This window comes from Corvus hawaiiensis, chromosome 8, assembly GCF_020740725.1.
Source record: "Corvus hawaiiensis isolate bCorHaw1 chromosome 8, bCorHaw1.pri.cur, whole genome shotgun sequence".
NCBI lineage: Eukaryota > Metazoa > Chordata > Aves > Passeriformes > Corvidae > Corvus > Corvus hawaiiensis.
Window position 1 is genome coordinate 31,594,727 of NC_063220.1, and position 27,341 is coordinate 31,622,067.

Consider the following 27,341-nt stretch of genomic DNA (forward strand, 5'->3'; position numbering starts at 1 on the left):
GCCCTTTTACTAGTACATTTGATGTGAGGAAATCTTAACCTTATGACGAGGCCAGGAAGGCTTGGGCTAGACTGGTAAGCAACTGCACCCTTCTTTTCCCTGCAAGAAATATTCTGTTGGACTGGTGCTGGCAGGGCTTCCTGAGAAGTCATGTGTTTTGGCATTTACTCTTTTAAGGCAGTATATGGTTCCTCTTATAGCTTCTCAGAAGCAGCAAGCAGATGTCCCTGTATTTGTTACATTCACACCACATTTCAGGACTTCATTTCCAAACATGAGGTTTGGGGATTTTTTTTTCCAGATTATTAAAGAAAAAAAAATAAATTCTGTCTTCCTCAAAACTGCAGGTGCAAGGTAGCAGGCCAGAGCACTACCTGCATCAGCCCTTCACATTTCCCTAGATTCAGAGTAACCTCTTCCAATCACACAAAGATAATCACCCCAGCTGAGAAAGCTCAAACATGAGAACTGCTCCAACTGACAAAAGCAACCTGGGCGGGGCTGACAAAAAGCAGCCTTTAATCACAGATCTCAACATGGAGAGTTGCTATCACAGCATCCACACTACTATTGGAAATCACAAAGCACGCCAGGTGGATGTACATGTGAAATTCTAAGTGTCTGGTATAGTTTATCCAGTGCTTATCCCAGTGCACACACTGCAGTAGCCTGCAGATCCTCACAGGAATTGTACAGCCCAGCTTCTGGCACAGGAGACAGCTTGGGGCTCACTTCGAGAGCTCTATATAAACATCTCTGGATTTGTACCTTGTACCCACCTGAAACTGAAAAAGACTGCCAACAAGTGTATATGGAGAGATCATAGGCTACCATTCCTTAAAAACAGATTACAAAAGTATTGTGGCAGTACTATGTACTACCCTTAATTTTGCATTTTTTGCAGAAGTAAAAATTGCTTTCTCATATTAATTCTCTCAGCACTGAGATTTCAATCCTTCTTTTTGGGAAGGTTTTGTTGCAGCTGCTGTGGTGATGAGGTTAGCTGGTACCTCCTTCATCTGGAAGCTCCACTAATTCTTTTGCTTTTTTGATGGTTGCAAAACAGATGATTGCACATGTCTACTAACTGATGGCAGGAACTTATCTTCAAGTAGCTCCATTTTTCTGTTCAAGGTGCACAGAGCAGCACTGGATAATTGTATATTCCAGCCAAAGACTCTTTCATAGGACGTGCCCAGAGCTGATGAGGCTCTCTGTGTGTGTTCAAGGCCATCAGGAGCTGGTGAAACATCGCATTTACCTCTGTGCCTCACAAGACGTGCTGGTAGCTCTCAGCACTGGCTGAGAATGACAGCTTGGAAGCTAAACCTCAGTAACAGCTTTATTGTTTGGGTTTGGTGGGTGGGGTTTTTTTTCCATAGACTAATACAGGCCAGAAAAGTTACCTCACATTTCCAAAGCCCAAAATAAAGCATATCCAAACCTAAGGATTACATGGATTTCCTGCAAAAACCATGAAAATCACAAGCTGAAAACTATGGATTATGTTGTCTTGTTATCTGAGTTTGTTATTTTTTCCTAGTAAAGTGTACGTCTAACTGGTCAGAGAAGATTTGGATGAGACTTTTATTTATCAGAAAGCTACTCTCAAGATACCTGCCATGCTTTGAAGTCTTAAGTATGAAATACTTTAGGCTGACAAATACCCATGGCCACTAATGCTATGGAATTAAAGCAGGGATGGTCCTGAGAGGGCTGGGAAGAGCAATGGGAGTTTACAACCCAGGCAGCTGGTGAAGTAATGCTAATTGACTTCTCATGGTAGTACGAGGGAGGGAGAGAGGGAGAGAGGGAGAGGGAGAGGAAGGATTTTACTTTACAGCTTCACTACTTTTTGCTGTTAGCATCATGTCTCCTGTCTTCACTGAGGATGAAATCACTGCAGAGTTGTTCACTTTAATGCAGGAGCACAAGAGGATATAAAGAGAAGCTTCCAAGAGGGCAGAAAGAGACTTGGAAAAGGCATATCAAAATGGAACAGTATAATTTCCCCTCTGACCACACACACAGCTCACTAGACCACATCAAAGGATGTTAAGAGGAAAAAGAAATCAAAAACCTAAAAGGGAAAAGAAATATTTCTCAAAGAAACTAAGTGACAAAATCTTGTCCAAGTGATGTATCATAGCAGAAAAAACTGCTAACTACTGTTATTCCCATCTCTTCCCTCACAAGACTGTGAGCAATGAGATTAGGTCACACCAGGTCACTACCTGGTTTCAGCAATTCCCACACATACTCTTGCCCTCCTTGAAACTGGAAAGGGGAACCCAAAGTGATCTAGCAGCTCCTGGCAAACAGCAGTTTATGGACTGACTTCCTGAACTGGAGTCTGTACCTTATTTCATCATCCTCTCCCTGAGTCAGCATAACCACCTGCCGTATCCATGAACATTTTTTACCACTGTAGCACAGCATTCAGTAGCAAGGGCACCATGGCAATAACTTACCATTCCTTTTGCTGATAAAGTACTTCCTTTTGCTTGTTGTGAACCTGCTGCTCCCATGTTTCACCGGACATCCATTGGTACTTCAAGGCAGTCATTTCTGACGTGCTCCCTCATCAGCATTGATGGCCCTACAAAAGGCTGCTCCCACCACCAGCCCTCTTCCAAGCCAGAGAACATAAGCCTGTTTAAGAGTCTTGACAAGAATATTTTCTTCTAGCCCTCTTTACTTTTACAGTTCTACTATACAAGCCTTGAGATAACCTGCATTTGCTATGCCAGGTAAGACATGCACTGTTATTTTCTACTGGAACATGATTTTAAGTTTTGCTTTGTCCTTACACTTAGTCTTTTTCCACTGTTTGCTGTTATTCAGCAGATCACTGGAGCTAAAACCAAGATGGAAAAGGTAAGCCATAGGTAAGGTCAACTGAGGACATGTAAACACTACCTGCTCTTTAGAATGATGCTAAAATGCTTTGTAAACTTCGAGTGAGAATTTAGACACCTCTTTTAGAAGGCTAGTTATATTCTAAATAATATTTTTTAAATGCCACCAATGCATTTCTGAATGAAAGAGCTTCACAGAGAGGCTTACATAATGGTGGAGAGTTTGACAAAGCAATTTCTTCGTTTCATGGAATTCCAAGATCATAAAAATTTGAAATTACAAATAACATTCTTTTAGATCTACCAGGTCTCTATTTCCAATAGTGTTTGACACTGTCAACACCCATATCAAATAAATGTCTGCCTCACTTGGGAGATGGGTATGAGCCAAAGTAACAAAACATTTTAAGTTGACAGTATTACTCCAGGGTCCTGAAACAAGCCTGCATTTGTAAAAATCCATATTTGAGAAAAAAGGCTGAAGTAATGGTTTTGATTCCTTTCTTACTGTCCTAATTGAAAAAGATGGCTGAGGTGAACACTTCTGATGCATTTATTTGCTACATCTCAAAAATACTGAAATTATTTTTGCCATACAAAAACTTTATTTAAATTTGCTGTGAAATTTTCATAGTCTTACAGACAAAATATTAGGAAAAAGCCCCCAACTTTAGCAAGACAAGGGTTATAGGGAGAGAGAGTATCAAAAGGTGAAACTATAAAGGCAGTAGAACAAGGAAATCTGCAAGAATACAGTACTTTTAGACCATCAGAAATCCATACCTCTTACAAGAGAAAGAGTCATACTTTTTCCATTTCCATTACTTTATTTCCCAAAGTCTTTGTGGGTTGATAAATCTCACCTTGGTGTCCTGCACAAACACCAAACCAGAATTTTGCATCATTGCCTTGGGTGAACTTCGCTTGAAAATATTTCCTGAGGCTATTCAAAAGGATGTTTGCCAACCAAGCAGCTTGTAAAAATGCAGACTGAGGAGAAGAAAGATATACTGATATTATTTTCAAGATCATACAAAAGACCCCTATACACATCAGCCAAGGAAAAGAAAGTTTTTCTTTGTATTTCCTGAACATTTAAAGACAGCCATTTGTAAGCTTCTAGCTGTAAGAGTGCATTCTTAATGGCAACCACATCCCATTGAGTATCTATCAACAAATCCCTGTTGGATCAGAAAGGGAATCATACATACTGTAGTTCATTCTCCAGCAATGGCTTTTAGTATAAATAAAAACATTTTTTCTTTTCAGAGTTTAAAAATGTGCTTGAACTCTACTGTACTGGCATCAAAAAATTTTCAATTAGCCTGATTTCAATTTCATCTGAATACAGCATTATTGATATGAAGTTTTATAAAGGATGAAAACAAGGTATAGCCATCTTCATAATTAATGCCTTTTAACCGGAAAACTATTTTGGGCATTGGAAAGTAGAGCAGAAATTATATTTGAGGAGTACTAGGAATAAGCCTTATATAACTCTTGACCTAAAGTAAACATTTAAAAAGTCATGCTTATATTAAAAAGATAACTGGTCACTTCTATTTTTGTATCACCAGTGATGGAACAGAAGAATTCCATTCCTGAATAACATTTAATATATCATGTATTAGGATACTATCTGCTCAGCTGCTTTTTTTTTTTGAGTGCAAAATATAGTCAGAATCCATCCTCTGAATATTTTAATGTATTTCAAGTACTTTTATGCAGAACAACTATGAGGCGCTCTAAATTCTATGATGTGTGAAATACTTTGTCCAACTATGTCTCAGCTACAGTTATTAAATTACAACTCATGTAATGCTCTCTGACAAATTCCACCATGGTATTTTGTAGAACTCCACAGGAATTATCTTTTTCATTTGTCTTTTACCCAGCCTAGCTATTAAGTAAACTTTTCAGTTTTTAGGAATAAGCATGTTCTGGGCAATTCCCAAAACCATGAGCAGGGTAATGGGCAGAAGGAAAAATACATCATCTGCATTATTTAAAATTTAAAAAATACTCAAGAGTCTAAAAATGATGGAAAATGCATAGTGAATCAGTAGGCCTCAGGTAAGGACCATCTTACACCATTGACAGAAGAAATGGTGCATCATCTATCCACTAACTGGTGGATTTTGAGATGACTGATAAAGAATATTAGGCATCGATACTGTCATCCTTTCATTACATATGCAGCTTTAATTATAATTTTACTCAGCTAAAATGAAATGACATTCTGAAGTTCAGGAACAGAGGATTGAAAGTTTGCACAGACAATTTACACCTCTAGCTTCATCCACACATAGCAAAAGAGTGTCTTCCAGTTTTTCAATGGCTGACTTTGCAACCTGAGCTTTAAAAGTGTAAGTCTTTTGGTCTGTGATCGCCTAAACTCAAAATGGAAACTGGTATTACAGAAACTCCATCATGTGGGAGCATAGTGACCTCACAGAGCTCACAACGCTAATTTGAACTTTCATATTTCATTTACTAGCCAAATTAAGTGAATGGAAGAACAGCAGGCATGGGGGCCCCTGTCTGGAACTACATGTATTCGCCTACTCTAAAACACTCTCTCTTCTAAAACAAAATGACAGCCTGAGATGAGGATCTTCTTCATCTTCCACAACTGAGTACCAAGTGTTGTTCTGCTCAGAGCTCTGTTCCTCCCTGTAACTGAGGCACCAGAAATCCCTGGCAGGCTGCCACACAACACAAACCCACAAGACCTTGCTTAAAACCAACCTACGTCGTCAGATGTCTTTTGAGCTAAGGAGCCTGAAAACCTGTGCTGCAAGGCAACCACAGAAGCTGGAACAGTCTTTAAGAGAAGACTGTTCAGACCAGTCCCTAGAAGGAGATAAAAGACTATGTAAATGAGTGTCATAATTATCTGGTAGACAAGCTTTGGTACTCAGGATTCACAGGTTTTATTTTTAGTTCTGAAAGGAAGTATGCTTTTTATGGTCAATCCCAGTTGGCCTCTTTCTGCTTTCACCGCTCTTACCACTTTAGCAAGAGAAATTACAGTACTTCTCGTTCAGCTGCTCATAGGTTTTCCCGTAATGGTTATGTGAAATGGGGATGAACTGATACTTGCATTGTTTTTCATAGATTTGTACAGGAAAGGTGGCCGCAACCAGAATTAATTTCATAATTAATTTCATACTTATGCTTTCTACAAAATTCTGGCTGTGTGTTTAACAAGCTATCTACCAAGCTCAAGCAGTAAGTTCAGATACAGTATTAGGGATCTATCATCCTAATTTTTTTTTATATGAAGAAAATGCAAGTTCTACAGAAACGGAATGGCTGGACCTTGAGCACATTCAGGAAATCTTTCCACCTGCAGACCCTCAATACCCAGAAACATTACTTACTTAGATTATAGGATTTTCCTTCCTCTGTATAACCAGAAAGCCTTTTCTTTTCAAGTAATCCCACTTTCTTTTTTCAGTTTTAAATCCCTTTCTTACAATCACCCAGAGGTTTGTGCTAGAGCCGCGTGTCACCCTGCAGACTGGTGATGAGTGAAGAAGGCATCGCCGTGACTCACTGTCCCCTCAAATAACCTCCAGACTGTTCCGACCAGAGCTGCAGCACAACGCGCTGGCTGCTGACTCAAACAGATGCAATACGGCCTCATTCCCTCGCCGAGCACGGTGCCTTCCCTGTGCCATTAAATATGATTCATACACAGCACAGTGCCAAAATCAAAAGAACAGATCAACATCAGCAGACAGTAAATTCTAAGTCTGCTCTTCTTTGAATATTACATGCAAATAACCTGGTATAATTCTGCATATAGCAACCTGCCCTTCAACCTCAGTAAGGATGTTACAAATTTACCACCTTTAGTACAAACACACAGTCGGTTTGACCATGTAAGCACCCAAAAGAAACATCAGAGATGCCTGACACCAAAGTAAGGTAAATATATGCCAGTGTTTTGCATCAACTGGTTGTTAATTAGCAGACTGTGGTGAAAGCACTGACATCAAAAGTCATTATAACCATGTCCAAAAAACACCTTCAGATTTCAGAGAATCTAACATTCATCTCTACCTTTCAGAAAAGGAGCCAGTGCCTTTAGAAGAAAGGAGGACATGTGAAAGAAGAGCTTTTGAGCAATGCTGTCAGACACCATGGCATGAAGCAGTTCCTGTCTTGACAAAAAAGTCACAGAGAGAGACAGACTTGGCTAATAATCCCATCTTTTTCAACCAGACAGGATGTGGTTCTACAATAAAAGAGACACTATTGACTCCATTAACCTACAGTGCTGGAAACAAGTCATGAAAAATGTATTAATTTCCACTGCTCATTACCACCCCCAAAATAGCTGCTATAGGCTTACCTATCACTTGCAGTATTTTTCAAGAAAATACTGTAATCTGGGGAGAGCAGCATTTCCTAACTTAATTTTTTTTTCTTCAAGAAAGAACAAATCTCTGTGTTAAACCAAGTGTTTTCATCTACTGATATTTTTATATATGATGACTTAGTCCCTTCCTATGATATAATGCAGACGCTCAAACTAGAAGAATTGATCTTGCTGCCTAGACTTAAAAGATTTCACTAGCAAGGAGTTTAACTTTCAGTTTTCAGTGATGTAAGTTGGGGGGGCAGGGCTGGTTCTAGGAAAGCAATAAATAACTGGGTCAGGAAATACATTTTGTGATTGTTATAAATATGGAAATCATCAAGTAATTGTGTGTACATGTTACGTGGCTACAACAATTTTGTCCAGTGATACTTGAGATCCATGCCATAACCCATTAATATAAATCTAGAACTTTTTTTTCTTCCCCCACAAGAAGTCAGTCATCATTAAAGGATCATGCCAACTGTATGACCAAGACATGTAGGTCTTTTGCACTCCATGACTTGATAAACAGAAATACCCATTTATTTACATATCTGACTGTATACTTCTATTTTTTTGATCCCTTTCCCCAACTTGGGCTCCATAAATTCAAGATGTGCTAAGTCATCATGTGGTTTTGGCATTTAGCTCATGGCACCTTTTCATGCCTCTATCTGTTTTTACAATTAATGACAACTTTGCAAATTAGGACAGCCTGCATACTGTAATAAATATAAATTTACTATATTTTTGCCACTAAAAACACATGAACTGTCAATATTTCACCTTTATAATGTATTTGTGAGAGTTACTTATACTCATCAAGTAACTTATTCCCCTCCCATCCAAATAATGATCCTTTCTCCCTCAAACTGAAGATGAACAAGAGGCTTGAGCATCGTATTCAGCATCACAGGAGCATGATAGGCTTTGTGGTAGTACTCAAGCTCTTAGAAGATCCTGGGAATGCTCCTCTCAGAGATGTTATTCATTCCTGTGATGTGTCAGAGCACAGCATACTGGGGATTGCACCACCAGCCCAGAACGGGATTTCGTGAGGAGTCAGCTCCCATCCTGGCAATACCTGAGAGCATCACAGCACAGCCACCTGTGACTCACAGCAAGTGAGAGTCTCTGCCAGCCTCTCCAGCTGCATAGGGACAGGGAGATCGACAGGAGAGTTGTTCAGCCAGCTACAACCTGCTTCCTTTCACTGAAGGCCCTCCAACACCCTCCTTACCAGCTAGACAGAACAGCAAAGGTACATGAGCAGACATGGGAAAAGCCTGCATTTTAGGCATGGAGACTGCACCTTGTCAGGTGACTGAACACGAGTTGTCTCCTGTAAATGTGCCCTTCATCACTCCAGAGAAGCATTTTCTGGAGGCAGCTGCATCCTGTGTGTCCTGTGAACTGCTGTGACTGACCATGTACAGACAATACTGGAACATGGCATTCAAGCTCCAAAAGGGAGCTGTGGAGAGGAACTGAACAAATCAAACATCCTGTCCTCTGAGAAAAACAAAGACTACATAAAGGAGATTCTCATTAATAATCCTGTACTCCACAGAAAACGCAAAGCTCTCATTCCACTGTCCTTGGACTGACTCACATGGAAAGCACAGCTATAAGAGGGACATGCGCCCTATGCAGGAGGCAGGTACTAGCACCATGAAAACACAGCTAACAAGCACAAGAGGGGATTGAGGATCCAGGACAAGGAAGAAACACCAAATGGCTCTCAGGCATTGTAAAGGGAGTAGGAGAAAAGGAACAAATGGCACACTGACACATGTTGTGTCTGCATTTGTATGTCAACTTCTTTTTTTTTTTGTCTAGACTATTATGGTTTCAAATTTCTTTACAAAATTAAGGTTACTGAAGCTGAATTGTCAGCAAACTGCAGAACCAGAGATTCCACAAAAGGAGCACTTCTGGAAGGGAAGTTTTGAAAATAGTGAGAAATCTTTAAGGAGAAGAGTTCTAAGAAGAACTGTTTTTAAGACAAAGCTATAGCAATCAGGATGTGGCACAGGACAAGATGTCTGTAACTCTGAGCCTTGGACCTAACCTCAAAGAGCATGTTCTGTACACTGCCCTGGCAAACCACACTATGGGCACAGGATTCAAAAGTGTGGTCCAGAGGACCTTACCTGTTACGGCCACAGGAAGAACCTCATCACAAGGCTGTTAAATACATCTGTGCATTTCATCAGAAATCTGGTCAGCCTCTTCTAAAACAACTTCAGGAGAGGTTGTGTGGCTAGGAATGAAAAGCTTTCTCTGTGTTACAGGGAGAATCATCTCCAGTCTGGCTGAGATGACGTCCCTACAGTCATCAGTCTTGTTTAAACAGATCCTTGCACAAGACCTGGCAAAACGAGGAAGAAAACAGGGGATGAAGAAGAGAATGGAGTTGACCATGTGTCCAAAGTGAGGAGTTTTTAGGCATCACAGAAAAGGGATTGGTGATTCCTCAAACCTGGATTATAATGTGATGCATTTGTGAAACGGTAACATTGCTCTGCCTGTGACCGTCACCCCAGTCTCTGTTATGCAGAAGTGGTGTGGGAGGTTTCCTGCTTTCAGTTTTTCTTCCCAGAGCTCTGATGAAAGCTGTACAAGTACATCACTGGTAATCTGGGGCTCTGCACAAACAAACATATGTACTCCTTTCAGTATCCACTCCTCTATTCAACACACCACCTGGAATCAAGGCAAGGGATACTCTCCCATTCTTCCCTTCAAGAATGGCAAAAAAGACAGCATGAAAACATCACTACAAGGAAGCAAAAGGAAAAACCTACTGGACTTCATCATGTTCTGTTCTGATCTGCAGTCTTCTGTGGCAGCAATGATTCTCCTTTCAAAGGTAAAATGGAGACAACCGCTACCACCAGATAATCTATGATTCTATTTATCTCAGCAAGTAGGCTCTATGTGCTCTGGTGAAAGAGCAGAATCATTTGAACCACCTTCAGAGAAAAGAACAGGGAGAACAAAGACTCCCCCTTTTGACACCACTGAGCTCCTGCAACAGGGCTCTGAATTTGGAAGACAATGACCTTCTATTTCAGCAGCCACTTACCTGAAAAAGCTATGTTTTAGTTTATACCTCATTCTGGCTACTGTGGGAAAAGAGCAAACCAGCAGTGGCTGGAGACCGAGTTTTTTGTGTTAACAGGTTCAATCTAGACAAAAGCTGATGCTGAAACAGAAGACAAAAGTCAAAACAACCTGAAGAAGTCAGGTCAACAGCGCAAGTACAGAGCATTCCTTCCCCAGATCCCCTCACACCCATGGTTTTTTTTGCTTTTTGACGATGAATTCCAAAATCCCTTTTTCCCTCTGCCAGCAGTCTCCATCCAAGCACAAGCACCTCAGAGAGCTCTACAAGCACCACCACTGCTTGCAATGTTATCAAATAGCAGCAGAGAACTAAACCAGGCTCCAGTCATAGCTTGGAACCAAAGACGAGCAGTTTAAGTAGACAACTCCACTGCTTTCACACCTATCCTGTTACTGGTGGTATCTCCTTTCAAACAGTGAGATACAACCTCCTATCTCCAAACATACAGCACATCCTGGAGGCAAAGGAAGAAGTGAATCCTTTCCCAGCTGAGCAGCAATCCCAGCAGAAAAATAAAGTAATTACAGAACAACATAGAGCCAAATTTTTTGCATGACTGCTAAAATCTTACCAAAATTGGAGATCAGACAAATTGAGGGGAAGAGAATTCTTCTTTACTATTTCTATGCCTCCGAATCATAAGAAATCACAACTGAATTCACCTCTTCTCACAAAACTATTCAAGAAAATGACTTCTCAATAATAAAATTATAATTCCAGACTTCATGGTTGAAAGCTAAGCCTAGAACTATGAACGGGCTGCAAATCACTGTTGCATGAATCTGGAAAAATTAATCAGATCTGTAACTGCCTTGTTAATCTCAAAGCAGAGCACTACTGAGTCCATATTCATGTGGTAGAACTCTGGCCCTTCTCCACATACAGCATGAAGAAGAAATTTTTGCTAATGAATTTCATCACTTGGTCTCAGACAGGAACTACATTATTTCCCCCACTCCACAACTGTTTCTACTTGCAAACTCATTCCCTCAGAGGGTGACTAATGTGCAGGACAGTTCAATGAGCAGTAAAATGTAAAGAACAAAGAGCACAGGTTTTGTCTGCAAGGCAGAAGAGACAAAAATATGGTCTGGTGAACTCATCAAAGTCAATGAGGATGGGGGAGGGCATCAGGATTCAATGAAGGTGGATCCCAGCTACAGTCTCTGACATGGGACACCCAAAACTCTGCATTAAAAAAACCCAAAACAACTCTATGCAAACAAATGACTTGAAGAGCATGATAAAACCACTGGCCAAGAATTACAACAGTTGAAAACATATAGGATTGAAAATCACTTTACATAAGGATTTTTTTTAACTTCTTATTTTCACTACTCTATTGGAAGGCTGTTTGAATACGGCACTGCTTTAAAAAAAACCTCCAATCTTACTAGCCTGCCTTACTACAGTTAATTTGTGTGTAGTTCATACCCACCTTCTCATGCCTACCTTGGAAATAGAAAATAAGGCTCAATTTCTGGTAAATAAAAGTTACTGGTTTACATGCATACATAGTTACCAATATTCTTTGGCTCCTCACAATTTTGGATCATGGTTGAAAACAGAATTTCAAGGGAGAAGCAAGTATCTGCTTTGGCCTAATGACTTATTTTCCATAAGAAATTTGATATAAACAGTTACTGGGTTTTCTCCATTTACTTTTTATAGTCAAAATGTTATTGCTGGCCAACATAACAACAGTATTCACGATTTACTGTGTTTTATAGATCTTGCAATGACTTTCCTATTATCTCCCATCTTCATCTCTCATTTATGAAAATAAACAGATCTTTTAGTTCATTTCAAAGACAAACTCTAAAGGCAACCAACAAAAATCTGGACTACATTAGTTGAAAAATCTATACTGAAACTGTACCAAGACGGCAAACTGAAGCTAAAGTTTTAAACTCACAATGGAGATGCTAAGACCCTGGTTAACACCAGTGGAAAAGGTACATCTATGTTAAAGAGAACCACTTCCCTGATAGAAAATAGCTAGCTGTTAACTACCTTACATAGTGTCACTGTGCCAGAAACATCCATGGCCAAGTAACAGACTTGTACTTTCTTTATATAGTTAAATTACATAGATTAAAAAAACAAACCCATTGGTGTCTCACTGTAAACATGTATACTAAAACATATGTTACAATATCATTAATATATAAAAGGGATTGGTTAGAATCCTGTAAAGCCAGTCTGTCTTCCCTACTATCCAAAATTTGATTAAAATAACACTAACAGAAAGACGTGACACAGACACAAAACAGCTCACAGCTTTCCAGTGTTCTGGGCAGGTGAGATGTCATACACACTATCCCCAAAAGGCAGGCAAATACCAGAGCAGTCAAATGACATCCAGTAGCACCAACTTCCCCTGCCTGGATGTGTGGAATGGTTGCCCTTCCTGCTGTCATTTGTATGTTGTATGTGCATTTGGAGCGTTTAAGGATATCACATCAGTCATTTTGTCACTGTGAGAGGAAGCTTAGGTTAGATATTCAGAAGAAGGTTTAAAAGGCACAATAAAAAGTGCAGTGGTTATTCTAATAAATAATCTAGCATACAATCCTACATGTGCCAATAATGTCATTTGTATTGAAGGAACTCCAAGTACATCTGTCATTAAAAGATTGTGCAACTGCAGCTGCCAAAGATGTTGAAATCTACATTCTACAGCAGTGGCAGTAATTTCAGAGCTGTGTGCCAAAATGTGATTAATCACAGTTCACTGGGTATTGTGATAGTAACACAGGAAAATAGCTTGGCATAGCAAAACCATATGATCAATTAAGAATGCCATCAAGCCTCCTTGAAGCATAACCTTCTAGTAGTATGAATACCACAGCACTTACATAGGTTAACTTCCAAGATACAGATTTCATATATATAAAGGACAGAAAAATCAAAACTATTAATAAGAGACTGTATGGAAAATTGTATAAATTCTTCACTAACAAAAGCTCATCTGAGATTATCCAAGTCTAAAGGAAACACAAATTGCTGCATACTCAGACACATATCCGACTGCATTTCTGCCTGACCACATTTTGGGAGTGGAGGAAAAACAGCAGAGTCACAGCAGGTTCTCTGTATACTGCACATGTTAGTCAGGTTTATAAAAACCATCCATGATCCCTCCACCTGCAAATCCAGCCAAACACATTTCTCTGCTGCAAGTGCACCAGAGTCCTGACTAATCACACACTGCTGCTGCCTGCAGCTACCTTCACCAGCAAAGCTGATGGCACTTGGTGAAGGCTCATACAATTCTGCCTGTCTAGGTGATGGCCTGACATCAGTTTGACAAGAAACTCAACAAAAGTTCTGATGCAATCTCAAACCCATAATTGCTTTTTTCCACAGGACAGCATCTTGCTAGCCAGTGGAAAAACATTAATAAATAAATGCACACTGTGGTTCTATTTTAGTTTTATGTTATTTGCAAGATGACAGAGTTCTAAAAGACATCTCTGACTTAGTGTAATTCCTCCACAATTGTCCATAACTGCCCCCAATACTGCTCCTGAATAAACTGGACCATGAGTCTTAGAAGGTGACTGCACACAAATGCCTATCACTCTACTTGCCAATAAACAATCCATAGCTAATTCATTAGCAGCTCTCAAACTACCTTGTAACTGTGTCTTACCCAGGAAGTAGAACAGAATCTATTCGGCCTGTCCTAAGTAATTTAGCAGAAGGAGATGGTTCAAAAGGGGCGTGGGGGGCGTGTGATGCCCATTCTTCAGGGTTAAAAGGATTAGCATCTTGCCTCAAACTTCAGTAAAGCATCTGATCCCAGCAACTCTATACAAGCAGTTTACAAAGGTGTTGATGCCTCTTCATGTACTCTACAATCCTGTACAATTCACTACTAACAAGATTCCTGAAAGGAAATGTCTTATGGTGCATCTTCAAACTGTCCTTTCTGTAAGCTACAAAGATATACCCTGGCATTTCTGTAGGACTTGATGTAATCATGATGTGAAAAAAAAGAGTTGATTTTAAATTTAGAAGCAATAAAAAAGTTTAATGAATCATTTGGACTAAAGTACTACAAGTACTAAAAGTACTGTAATTTAGAGTAGTAAAAGTACTACTACTGGCAAGAGCATATGTGGACAAACAGAAATTCTGGAACCAAAACCAAGAGGCTTTAGGTTGGTAACAGAGCCTTACAGAACACTGAATTGTAGGATCACAGAATATGCTGAGTTGGAAGGGACCTAGAAAGATCATCCTATCCCAGACAAATCCACCAAAACACATAGGAACATAGTTCCCTAAAAAGCCCATTACACTCAAATGCAAAAAATGAATGCAAAAAATTGTATAGAACACATGAAGAGATTTTGGCCGTATTTATATTAATATAAGGTTTTATTATTATACTTTCAAACTAACTAAATATACCAGCCAGTGATAAGAAGTACTATTTGACTCATTTCAGGATGCAGCTAAATGTTTCAGTGACTCCAACAACATCTACCCATTCACAATCAGCCCTACTAATCAGTAGTTTGTTCCTATTGTGATGGTACTAATACCATTTTCAGCAATTCAGTATATGCATTTTAAATCTCAGCAAAGCCCTTCAAATTAAATATGTAAGAATTTTTCAAAGCCATCTGAAACTAGAGCCAAGAACAGAAATATAATTTTGCATCATTTATTGAAAGAAATGAGGTACTTACCCAATGTCCTAGACTCAAAATTGATGAGAAATTTCAAATTAAAATACTCAGTCAAGATTTTTTCAGAATGATGCATTATACGTAACAATAGTTAATTTTTTCCTTATACAGATCTATTCAAAAATTGCTTAACTAGTAGACCAAGTCTCTTCCATAAAGCAGTCAAAATGGAACACAATAGCAGCTAATAAAAGACAAAAACCTGAATCAAATACTTTTTTTTACCCATGACTAGTGTAGATCCTCTGAGAGTTGGTAGACAAAAAATAAACACTATATCATTAATTGTGTTAATAATTCACCTATCTGTAAATAAGAAGTCAGACTTACTCAAGGTTAGATGAGGTCTGCCATATTTCTCTAGTAAAATATTAATTACTGCAAAAGGATATCATTTTCAAAGATCAATTCCCTAATCAATAGGAGTCTATTTTGATTGCTTACAAAATCAGCCTAATGAATACTTTTCAGAAATTGTTTTGGTTCCCCAAGACATTATATAGCCCTAAATTTATGGTTCTTAACATTGATTCACTTTCTAGTATTAAAGACACTGTATGTAACAATGCTTTAAACATGCAATGCACATAAAATAAGATACAATACCTCAAAGAATTACCAAGAACTATTGCTGAAGTAACCTCAGGATTTACTGCAAGGAAGTGCAGATAAGTTACAGAGAAAAAACCCAGTCACAAACCCAAGTTTCACTGTATGTCCTTCCCCCATTTATGTGAATACATCACACAGCAGATGCCAGAAAACCAGAAGTGTTCTAAACCCACAAAGTGATTTCTTGATACCTGATGAATTTCAAAAAATTAAATTATTTAAGTGTTGTTCCATCATTTGTTTAGGACTGACATCATCTTAACAGGACAGACTTTGCAAAGAGAAACACAAGCATCTTCAGTTTAAGTTTGTGCTTTTCCTTTCAAGAAGTCATTGAAAGTGTCTTTGCCATTTCTAGCCTTTGACTCAACTTCCTGATTTGGCCAGCAGCTGGAAGGATGTTAATCCAAGGGTACGAGAAAGGAAGTGGTAAAACAGTATGCTCCCAGCCCTGGCCTCTGCATGTGCACAGAGAATGGATTTTGAACCCACAGCATACAAATAAAACCTGTATTAAATGAGGACATGAAAATTGCTCAGCAGAAGAAACCAACCTGTGCCTTCAGCAGCTTTCTCCTCTATCCTTCTCTCCCCATCAATACTCCCTCACAATTCCACGTAGTCTATGATTAGGCAGTAACTACATCTTAGTTGGCATCATGAGTAGTATGACCTGCAGCCAACCAACATTTCCATTCTTCCTGCCCAGCTGGGGCAAATGCAGAGCCACCAAATCCAAGAACGGCTTCAGAAACACTGATCATATCCATGCCAACAGAAATGGTGCAACACGAAGTTCAGAAGGTAACGTGCTCCCATACAAAAGTGCACCTGGAAAGAACTGGCAAGTACTTCAGGAGACTGCTCTTGTGACAGTGAAGTCAGGAACAGAGGACATAGGGGGTTTACTACTTCAGGGTTTGTTTTTCAGAAAAAATATGTGTGGTAGTCACTCTGTCACAAAATGAAGTTAGCAGAAAGTTTAGGATACTAAAGATACAAAATACAGATTCCACTCAGCTATTCTCCTCATGCAAGTTAAATACCTCAAGCTGACAGTCTGTTCCTGAACTTTCCTATGTTCGGTTTTCTCCTCAGAAGTTAAGATAAATTTAAAAAGCAAACATATAAGATATACGACATCAAATCGTTGCTAGAACAACTTCAGTGGTGCATGAGGTTGCTGTGGAAATTTGATTTTTCCTGTCCTCAGGAAACTGCCATATATGAAAAAGATTGCTCATGATAAATGTATCACAGACAGCCCATTTATAATGCTTTAGCACCTATGACTTTTTTCTCCAAGTACTTGATTTAGCTTGTTTTAGTGTAACTGAAGGCCTGCAAAATCTGCCAGTAGAAGTTTCTGTTAACGGCAGGTAACTACCAACATCTCATTTCAAAATCTTTTTCAAATGCAGAGCCCTAGGAAAGACAAAATGAAACAAAACAAAAAAAACCCCAGAAGTTATCAGTACAATTCAAGTACAGACAATGCATAATAGAAATAAAAAACAGCACTTCATTCTTACATATATGTCTGCTTAGTTCACAAGGGTTTAGTGCAAACTAAAAGAATATATTTGTGTAATGAGGGGGACAGAACTTCTGGACCTAACTGAGACTGAGGGGGGGTTTAAGCCACAATGCCAAAAAGGGGAGGTAGTAGCACTTGCCCTTTCAGCATCAGTGAGAGACCTTAGCAGCAACAGTTGCCTTGTTTGTATGTCAATAACCGAAATTCAGGAGGAGCTGAAGGATACACTTCCTTAGGACTACCGAAAAAGCCTCCTTCATTTGCAAAACGCAGAACTTTTACCCTAAACTCAAAAAACCCAGTGTCTGGTCCTGACTGCAACATTTTTACTTTATTGAGACATGAATTTCACCTGAAGCTCCAATGTCTCAGCTGTATGAGAATGGGAGAAACAGGAATGCACCAGGCCCTCTGTATCCACACAGTCACGTATAACCTACTGAAGTACCTTTTACAGAAAAAGTGCTTCACATTTTGGGTGGGTTTTCCACACCGCTATACATATAAGTGGGATATTGAGACTTCAGATAACACATCATGGTATTCACCATTAAGCACAGAGGAAACTGCTGAAATTCTGGGAAAGAAGAACAAGAAACTCTAATTATGCTTTCCATAACTCATCTTACTCAAGTGAGCATGACAAGAGCAGTGCTTCAGTATTGCAAAGCTGACAAGCACAGAAGCAGCAGTGGAGATTTGAACAGTGGGTGGCTTTCAAATTTAGCTGCCAAGTGGATTCGACAGGTGTAAAGCCCAGCTGCTCCTCCCGCCATCACAAGAAAAACACGGAGCAGTAGCTGGGGGTGGAGGTCTTCTGGCACAGCTTTCCTTAATCTGCACGGCCACCATTGGGAGGGAGGACAAGTACCATGCTGACATCTTTCCCTCACTGTACAGACTGTATACTGTACACTGTACAGTATAGTTCAGAAGACAAGGTTTTTTAAATGTTTTTAACATACAGAGAAAAGTATTCTGTTTGTGTGTATGTCTGCATACATACGATCTATAAATACACACCCACCCATATATATAATGTATAGATGTATAAGTCATAATTTATATGAACAGCAACAAGTAAGATTGTGAGCGATAAGTCTGATGGGGATACACAATCAGTCATCTTCCAAAGCTCAAGCTCCGGAAGCTGAATTTCCACAATACTGTGCTGAAATAACCACCTGCATCCACCAGCCTATATTCTGCTCGCTGTGGTATCTCCAAAGTAAAGCTGATCTTTCTAATTCACTGGAAAAGTGCAGATGATCTAGACAGCTACAAAGCAATTTGTTTTCTTCAGCACAAGTGAAAATTTTGTTCTCATAAATGCTGTTAAAAAAAAAAAAAAAAAGAAATTAAATACTTAAGACTTTCCAGTGAATTCCAGAGAATCTTGGCTCTTCTATGCGAAGAAGCTGTGCAGTAGGCCAACACTGAAGCTGAAGTGTGAACACAGTTCAGATACACTGACACAAACTCCAGTCTAGCTGACGGGGCTATCAACAGGAGTGTAACCATATCCCAAACCAGTCTAGGTTTCAGCAACAGTTATAAATATCAATATGCAAGCAGTCGCCCTGCACTCAGCTCCCTGCAGCTGTGGCTTCAACTGCTCTGCTTCAAGTGCTGAGCCTGACTCAAGCTCAGCATGAACCTCAAGATGCTTTATGTCTGTCTTTTACGGAAGGACATGTAAAGCATCACCAGCATTTCACTGCTATCTGACTTTGGAACAGGTGCAAGAGACAGCATCGCTCAGTTACAGCTGGAGGAGGCTGAACAGTATCTAGGGTTTTGTAACTGGCACAACCCTTGGAGAACAAGAAGTGCTTTACTAGCAGGAAAGAACCTGAGGTACAGACATCCAGGATGCTGTGACATACTAAAGCAGATTTCTCTAGATGAGCTGCCAATATGGCAACTCCCAGGCCAGTATGATCAACATGAGTTGCGCTTACTGTTAAAAGTCTAGAAAATACTCCATTTTGTTTGGAATTCTGTAACTTCTGTAAATGAAATTAACATTAAGAACTATTCTTAGCACAGCACTTAACTACAAAAAATATTTCATTTATTTCATATACGTAAGCACGCTTTTACAAAACTAAATCCTTTCAAACAAAAAAGCATCCCATTGCTTACAAGTGCAAGTTTAACAAGAAGAAAGTAAAAAGGAAGCCTGCCATTAGCCAATACCTCAAGAGAAAAAACTTTGGAACAACCAATGCAGTAGTGTAAAGTGCACAGAAAGCACCAGGGTCACAAAGAAAACAGCACTGCAGTGAGGCTTTCTACCCCATCACTCATTTTCAGAGTGGGAAGCCACAGGGTAACACCCGTATTTCACAACAAAGCATCTGGGGAGGCAGATTCCAGTTTATTGCTCTTCATTTGGGGCATGTCCTGGGAAGGTAATGGCCTCTCCCCAGAAGGCTGCATGGAGAGCAGTGACTCCCAGTAAGCAGTAGTTTAAAAGAAGCAAGTGCCAAAGTACACAGGCGGGATGTGGTACTGCTTGAGACATTTATGTTCTGTGGGAATATTACAGTAACGAACTCTCCAACAAAGTAATCTTTGAACCATCTCCAAGTGCTGTTTCTGCATCTTACTGTCTTTCACAATGAAGCAAAAATCGGGTCGTTTATGCTCTGCTGAGTCAGTTACTTAAATTTTCTCTTCCCCAAGCTCTAAAGTTTTCCAAGAAGCTGACAGCTTCCAAGCATTTTCTCCTCTATTGCATATATCTCACCTTTACCCCATATTATCAAGGCATACAAGCACTAGAATTTTGATGCAGAGAATGGAGAACCTGAAAAAAACCCACTGTTAGTTTCCCTGGAAGCTACAGCACTTCCTCCCCTCAAATTTGAAATATCCTCAATGTTTTTACTTATTTTTAAGACTCAGGAGACCAAGTCTTCTCTCTGCCATACTTTCCATATACACAGTAATCCTTTGTGAATTAATTTCTTTTTACTGCTGGAGTATTTTGAGTGTCCGCTGAGGATTTAATCACAGTATCTGGCAGTGTATACCTCTATTTTTCATTGTGCAGAGAGAGAACAGGCTGCAATGAAGTAACTGAATGTGCAGGGGGAACATCAGCAATATCTATAGAAGCTCCTGATTTTGACAGGGATCAATCTGAGCCATAGGATCAACATATAGAAGAGAAACTTACTCAGAAATGCTAAAATTAGATCATCAAGACAAAGAAGAAAACAGATCTTTGAGGGAGTGAAAAAGTGGTAGTGTGTCACAGTATAAACAGGAATGAACAAGGAACCTGTTCTACTTTCCATTATTGTGCCAAAAATAAAGAATTTGATTTGTCTCAAGAGCCTCTGGAAGCCCTGTAGAATCTTGTTGTTCAATCTGTACACTTTCTCCTTTAATCATGACACAAATGCCAATAAACTGGCACTTTTAAAGTATTTGCTTCATAATCCAGCACAATCAAGCCAGCTGAAGCAGAATACAGTCAAGCGAAGGGATTCTGCAATTGACAGCTGGGACAGAGGGGCAGGGAGGGAGGAGGGAAAAGGCTGCATAAGGTCAGAGGACAAATCTTCTCTTCCACGTGTCCATGAATGCTTCTCCTCTTATACTTTACCACCAAGTGCCCTAACACACAGTCAGCACATGAACATATTGGGCTCATTCACACCTAACCGAAAGAAACACATCACTACTACCCAGAATAAACTTCATCTCCTTCTTCTGCAAGACAACCTCCTCATTAGCATGATGGTCAGGTGAAGGCCCACAGCCCCACATGTGCCACTGGCACTGGCCACTGTAAATCAGTTCCAGATTCTCACAATGGAAAAGGGTTTGTCATTGCCAATGAAGACCCACTCTTTGTCCCTGTTTTTGCTATAAGCCTGGCTAAAGCTCTATATTCTTGCAGAGCCCTGGACAGAGTCCCAGGAAAGACTGTTCTCAAGCCACTGGTTTAGCAATGACTTCACTTGTTCCAACAAAGAGAGACAGGCAAACAGACATGCTCTTTTTTTCACTTGGGTGGAGGGGAGGTTGAGTTGTTCTTCCAGCCTCCCTGCCTTAGGAGGGAGATATGCATATTCAGGATCTCCTCATGAAAATGTATTTTAGCTTTTATCTATATATTCCTCAGGAACACAAAATTGCAGGAGAACCAGTTCTTGCTGTATACCAGCCCCAAAACTGGGAGTGATAGAGTTACTGCAGACCTTTGTATGAGCTGAGATCAAAGGGCAAATCTGTTGGTTTGACAAGGCAAGTACTGTAAAGCTAATAAAGCAGTCTTCATATTCAGAGCAACAAACTACTATGGTTTCTTCTGATTTATTATATATGGATTCATACTGAATTCACAAACAGCACTGGTTTGTTTACAGGTATAAAAACACATACTTCACCAAAAAAGCCATACCCAGTAGAACACATGAAACACCCTGACTCATCATCATCCCAGGCACCCAGCTCTGCCCTGCCAGCTAAATGTACCATTCCCCACTCCTGTTTTTCATCACAGTACACTGAGTCAAACCATCTCCTCCTTTGACATCTACCCTGCACAAGAGCGCCAGTTTCTTCCACAAGGAAAAGGCCAAAATAAGATAATACTTTTCCTTTTCTGTTCTATAATAGCCTCTTCCTTTCTTGTTGCAGAAGTTTCTCATGTGTGTTCCCATTCAACGCATTCACTTTTCTCTATATCCAATTCCAGTCCTTTTCTTTCCAACCTCTTGTGTTCTCCTAGATCCTTTACCTGAAAGTACAAACTTGCCATAACCTATCAATCTTAAACTAATTTAATCATAACTGCATTTTCCATTATTCTTCTTTCCTTATTTTCCTTCCAAGATGATGGAACATGCTTCTTAAAATGCCTGTCTGAAATGTCTTTCTTTCATTTCTATCTGTAGACCTTCAATAATAAATTTTCATTTCAGCATATCATTCAACTTTCCAAAACCCTCTTCCCAAACAAAATTATTACGAAAAAGACACTCAGCCCACACTTTCCTATGCCTAAAACACATACAGCTGATGCTGCAAAAAAAGTGAACTGCTGTCTGTGGTGCCCTCTGCTAGTAAGTCTATCACCCTAAAACTCTTCTCGCACATTATTCTATTATTCTCTAAAATGTCCCTAGCTGCTTCAATCCTTTGTCATCTCTTTTTCTCCCTCTACACTTTATTTCTAGATATTTTAATGTGCAATTAGAGAGGCAGTAATTAAATTCAAACTGACAGCTCATAGAAGCATTCTGTTCAGTCCACATTAAAACCTTGGCTCCAATTTGTCACCCTGCCCACACATGTACTTCCATCTCCCCTCTTGGCTGCTGAGGGGATAGCACCATATTCCTAAGACTTCAGACTGAATTATATCACATGCATGATTTTATCACTGATCCCCAACATCATAGTACCCAAGCTATTTCTACATAGGTAAATAAATTTACTCTCCCTAAAACACAACTATTCTTTATCTACCTACAGGTCAAAAAAATTTATTCACCATGTCAGTTGCTTTAAAGTTATTTCTGAGAAATTCAACACCCAATTCTGCCTCATTTTTGAAGTACTGGTTATTCCCCTAACCCATCACTTTTAGCCTATCACTCCAGTCTTTTTGTATCTTTGTGCCATGCACCCCCCTTGTTTACCAATCTAAACCGATGCCTTCAATTTCAACACCTTATCTTGGCTACTTTTTTTAATCCCTTAATGTGGGAAGGCACACCACTTACTTCCACTACCTACAGTTTTTTTTTTCCAGAATCCATACTTCCAATTTTTCCTATGCTAACCCTTTGGCCAATAAGTTTTCTCCTGCATTGATACCTATAAAGCATCTCTATTACTTAAGCTAAACAACAAGCACTGTTCACCAAACATCCTCTTCCCCAATATCCAGGCTACACATACACTGACATTGCTTATCACTGTTGCCATCTCTTTAGGCTTCTTGACAGGCTTTTCTTCTATGATTGCAAACACTTCACATGCAGGGTAATTTCCAATTATACCAACTAGGCATCCAAGTTCTCCAGTGCTCCCAGGAAATCATCTCACAAGAAGAAAAAGCATTTGATTACAGTGGGGCACTAATTTGATTACCTAAGGCACTGCAGTTCCTCCCTCCCCAGCCTTGCACAGAGGCAGAAGTACCCAGTCAAAGTCATCACAATGAAGCTTGTTCCTGGCAATAGGGCTCCAGGTTCATTTACAGCCAACTCTTCACCGGAGGTAGGAACTCCACTTAAAAAAGTAAAATCTCATCATGAGAGAAACTGAATTCAGTCGATAGTCTACCCTCTCCTGTTACTGAGTTTTTAAACAAGGAGAAAGAGACAGTGTTTCCCATTTCCTCCCTTTCTCAGCCTGACTATAGAGCCTAAAATCTTAAAGCAGAGTTACACAAGGTCAATGGATGCTGTGCTTTCAGGAAGAGCTACACCTCAGGCACTCAGGCATTTTAAAATGGGAACATTTGTGAACAACTTGCATTCTAGAAATTTCATCTACAAAGTGGAGATTACATCATATCACACAACTGAGTGGTGAAAGCAATCAGTAATTATGAAGTACTCAGACACTAGACTGATAACTACCCACAGAAAGCCCCACAGCAATTGCAGACCTTGTCTTCTGATCAGGCTTGAATACCAGACAGTAAATACAGAGTACGTTAATCAAAGAAGAACAGAAGGTGATAAGAACCATCTAAATAAACAAGCACTTTTCATTCACTCCACTGAAGGCAAAGGTCCCAGAGAAATACTACATAACATTTTCTAAAATATTGCCTTGCTGCATTTAGCATCCAAAATAAAGCTGTACCAAAAACTTTTATTTTGCTATGATTTTTTTCAATACAGTTCACATGCATGGGAATGCTTGAGGCTTTTCCTTTAAAGGATACAGCAGGACTCAACTTTTTCAAAATGTGCATATTACTACATCCACACTTAGGATTTCACCTAAAAATGCAAATATTCCTACTGTTGTTTGGCAAATCACTTTTTCTACCACCTTTTTCATGTTTTCTTATTTTTAGTAAGTCTTGGTTTAGAAAATAAACAAAAAAAACCTCTCCACAACCAAAACACACCACACAAACCTTCACAGAGCTCATCCACTCCAATCCACCACAGTTCTGATAGTCTGACAACAAAAACCAAAGGTTCCATGTCAGTTCGAGCTGTTCACTGTTCCCCACGCCATGGTGTGCTCAGAGTTGCTATTGATACAGAGCAAAACCCTGGGAGGTCTCTGTGGAAGGAATCTGCTTTGACTATAGCTAATATCCTGTATCTGCACTTTCCCTCAAGTATGGTTTTTCTGGAATGGATGACTAGAGGGTTTGACTCAGAAAACAATTGCTAGAACATCTGTAGGGAGGCCAAGTACAAATGCTGAGAACTTGTCATCTTTAACATCTGGAAACTGTGACCTGACAAGCTATTTGAGCCTCACTTCAGACTATACAATTTCAATTATTTAACTGTAAAAGCAGGAGGCAGATCTTTTGCAAATCTTCCTTCTCATGCCTATCAGCTGCCTCAAGAATGTAAATATTAAAAAAAAAAATAATAAAGGAATTGATAAGACAGAGATGTAAGAAAAAAAGTTTTTGCCTTTTGCTGGACCAGCACAAGTTTGACAAAAGTGTCTGCTAGGAGAAAGGTTCGACTAAAACACTTTCACACATTAGCAAATACATACTTTCAACTTGTGGACAGGATCAGCAGCCAGACTAGAATACTTTATAGAAATATACCCCTTCTAAACCCAAGAAGGATCTCAATCCTAGAGGGTGAGATTACAAGCATGTAAAATAGCAGAGTACTTAGATACTAAACTAAGTTTTTAACAGATTTTAAAATACCCACCTCAATCAAGGAGAGATGGGTGGCTTCAAAGAGCAAATGACATGACTCCCTAAAACTAAAAATTCTTGCTCAAGGATATACTAACTTGCCTGTACAAGCAAATATATGACTCAGCCTGTACATCCAGAAAGTTAGCTTGCTTTACTTGAGTACATTAGCACAAACATACAAGTCAAGTCAAGTAGGAATATTTACTGAAGAGGAGTAAGTCGACCCAAAATCATCTATGGCTTTTTTGATCAGACTGTTTCATGACCTTCAGAGTGAGTGTTCCCACCCCAGCTTCGAAAAAATTATCATGCAACAGCATTCCAAGAAATCCGTCAGGTGCTCCGAGACAAGAATATGAAGAGTATATTGAAAGGAAACAGATTTCTCCGGCAAAAGCCGGAGAAAAAATACCATCATCTAAATTCATTATGACTATAAATATCTAAAAACCCAAGACTAAAGTTACAGATATTAAGCTTATTATCAAATATGTCTAAGACTTCCCTTCACCATTTTGACAAATTTGTTGGAGCCCCCTTTCACCCACCAGTCTGTGAGGAATCTTCCCCAACTGTATGCAAAGCAAAAGCATCCAATATAGTATGTTCCCAAAATCTCACATCTCTTTGGCTCTTCTGAAGACTTTGATAGCACTCCTAGTTTCTTTGGAGAAAAAGGGAATACGTGTTTATTGCTTATTAGATTATCTCATCAGATATATCTAAAGGCATGTCACAAACGAACTAGCAGTTATCTCAACAACTTTAAATGCTTGGGCAGCAATCCAGAAAGAATGAGAGTCACAAGTATCACCTCATAAACCAGGCAAACAATTACCACTTACTTTATTAATCTTTTCTCATCTTTCTGAGCTCTGACCTGAATTTCAGATACCTTCTTTGTGGGAGCTGAGGGTATCACAAGCCTGAGGGTTTATTTTTCACCTTAATTTAAATTCTCCCCAGAGCAGTAAAATGTGTTACTGGTAAGTTTATATTTGTAAGATGCTTTCACTATGGAAAGTGACATTAATCCTATTATGTCACTCAGAGACAACTTTTGCAGTGCTTTAGGTTGACTCAAAAAGGAAGATGAGTGATTATTATCACATCACTCCACCCCTCCAACACAACCATGCTTTACTAGTATTTTCTTATCCTTTTCTTACCCTTCTCCCCCTCCACATTCACCATTTCCCACCACACTTGAGTAACCTAGACAGTTTCCCAAGGACAGAATTAAAGAGAATAAACTACTTCAGTAAATAAAATTGTTCAAGTATCTTACCAATGCAGGCCATTGAATTTGTTTGATCTTTGATCCCTGAGTCTGGCTTGGGTCCTTTCTTTTCGCCCAGACCAGCTGGTACTCCACCAAGAAGGCTGCAAAATCTTCATAAACTTTAACCCATTCTCGCTTTTCCCATTCAAGGTCGTCAAATTCCACATATACCTGAGGAAATTTAAGAAAGGAAAGGAAACACATTATTGCATATACACCGCATGTGTTCATCTACACACACTTCTGGACACATAAACCTAAAAATTTAATGCAAGGCTTTTTTTATTACCCATTTTAATGCTATGGTTTTGAAATTATATTATCTGTTCCTGCACCATAGAAGACAGTTTTCTTGGCAGTGCATTTGTGCTGAAGAGAGTTACACTTGCTAAAACACTAACATTGGGTGTCTTACCTCATGAACAAAAAGCATTACACAAGGTATTTAATAGTAGCATTCAAGTAATACATACAGCTATCTACATAATCAGTAAGTTTTAAGAATACTTCTCATTTTCGGTTCCATTATGTGTCATGTAATACCAACCAACCAACCACTCAATGAAATGGTTTTAAGGGAAAAAGAAGTCAATTGGAACAGCACCAGAAGGACATCTTGAGCCTGCAGACCTTGCTACTACAAGCAAGTCTGACACACGGAACCTCACAGAAGCAGCTCCGTTTTGTGCTGCTTCTGTCCTCCTGCAATCCAGCTCAAAAAACCAAACCAAACAAAAAGCAATACCACCATGTTTTGTTTCCAGCTAGATTAATGTGGAGCCAGTTTGTAGCTATTTGATCTTGTGCTATCCCTGTCCCTCCCCAACACAGAACAGCCATCCATACCTTCTCCACTCAGCTACATTCACTAAACTACTAAGTTAAATACATCAAACCTTTTGTTTCCTCTTGTGCAGGGCAGAGGGATCTCAAAGCTATCCAAAAGTTATCTACATTACCAAACACAATTCTGC

General features: G+C 39.4%; 1 protein-coding gene across 2 annotated transcripts in view; it reads right to left on the reverse strand.

Annotated features, from left to right (window-relative positions):
* Positions 1-27,341, reverse strand: part of JMJD1C (jumonji domain containing 1C) — a 159,104-nt gene that overhangs the window by 81,099 nt on the left and 50,664 nt on the right. For both annotated transcript variants that reach the window (XM_048311822.1, XM_048311823.1), the window contains exon 2: positions 26,374-26,538. In XM_048311822.1, coding sequence (XP_048167779.1) covers positions 26,374-26,538 — 165 coding nt within the window. The remainder of the gene's footprint in view (positions 1-26,373; positions 26,539-27,341) is intronic.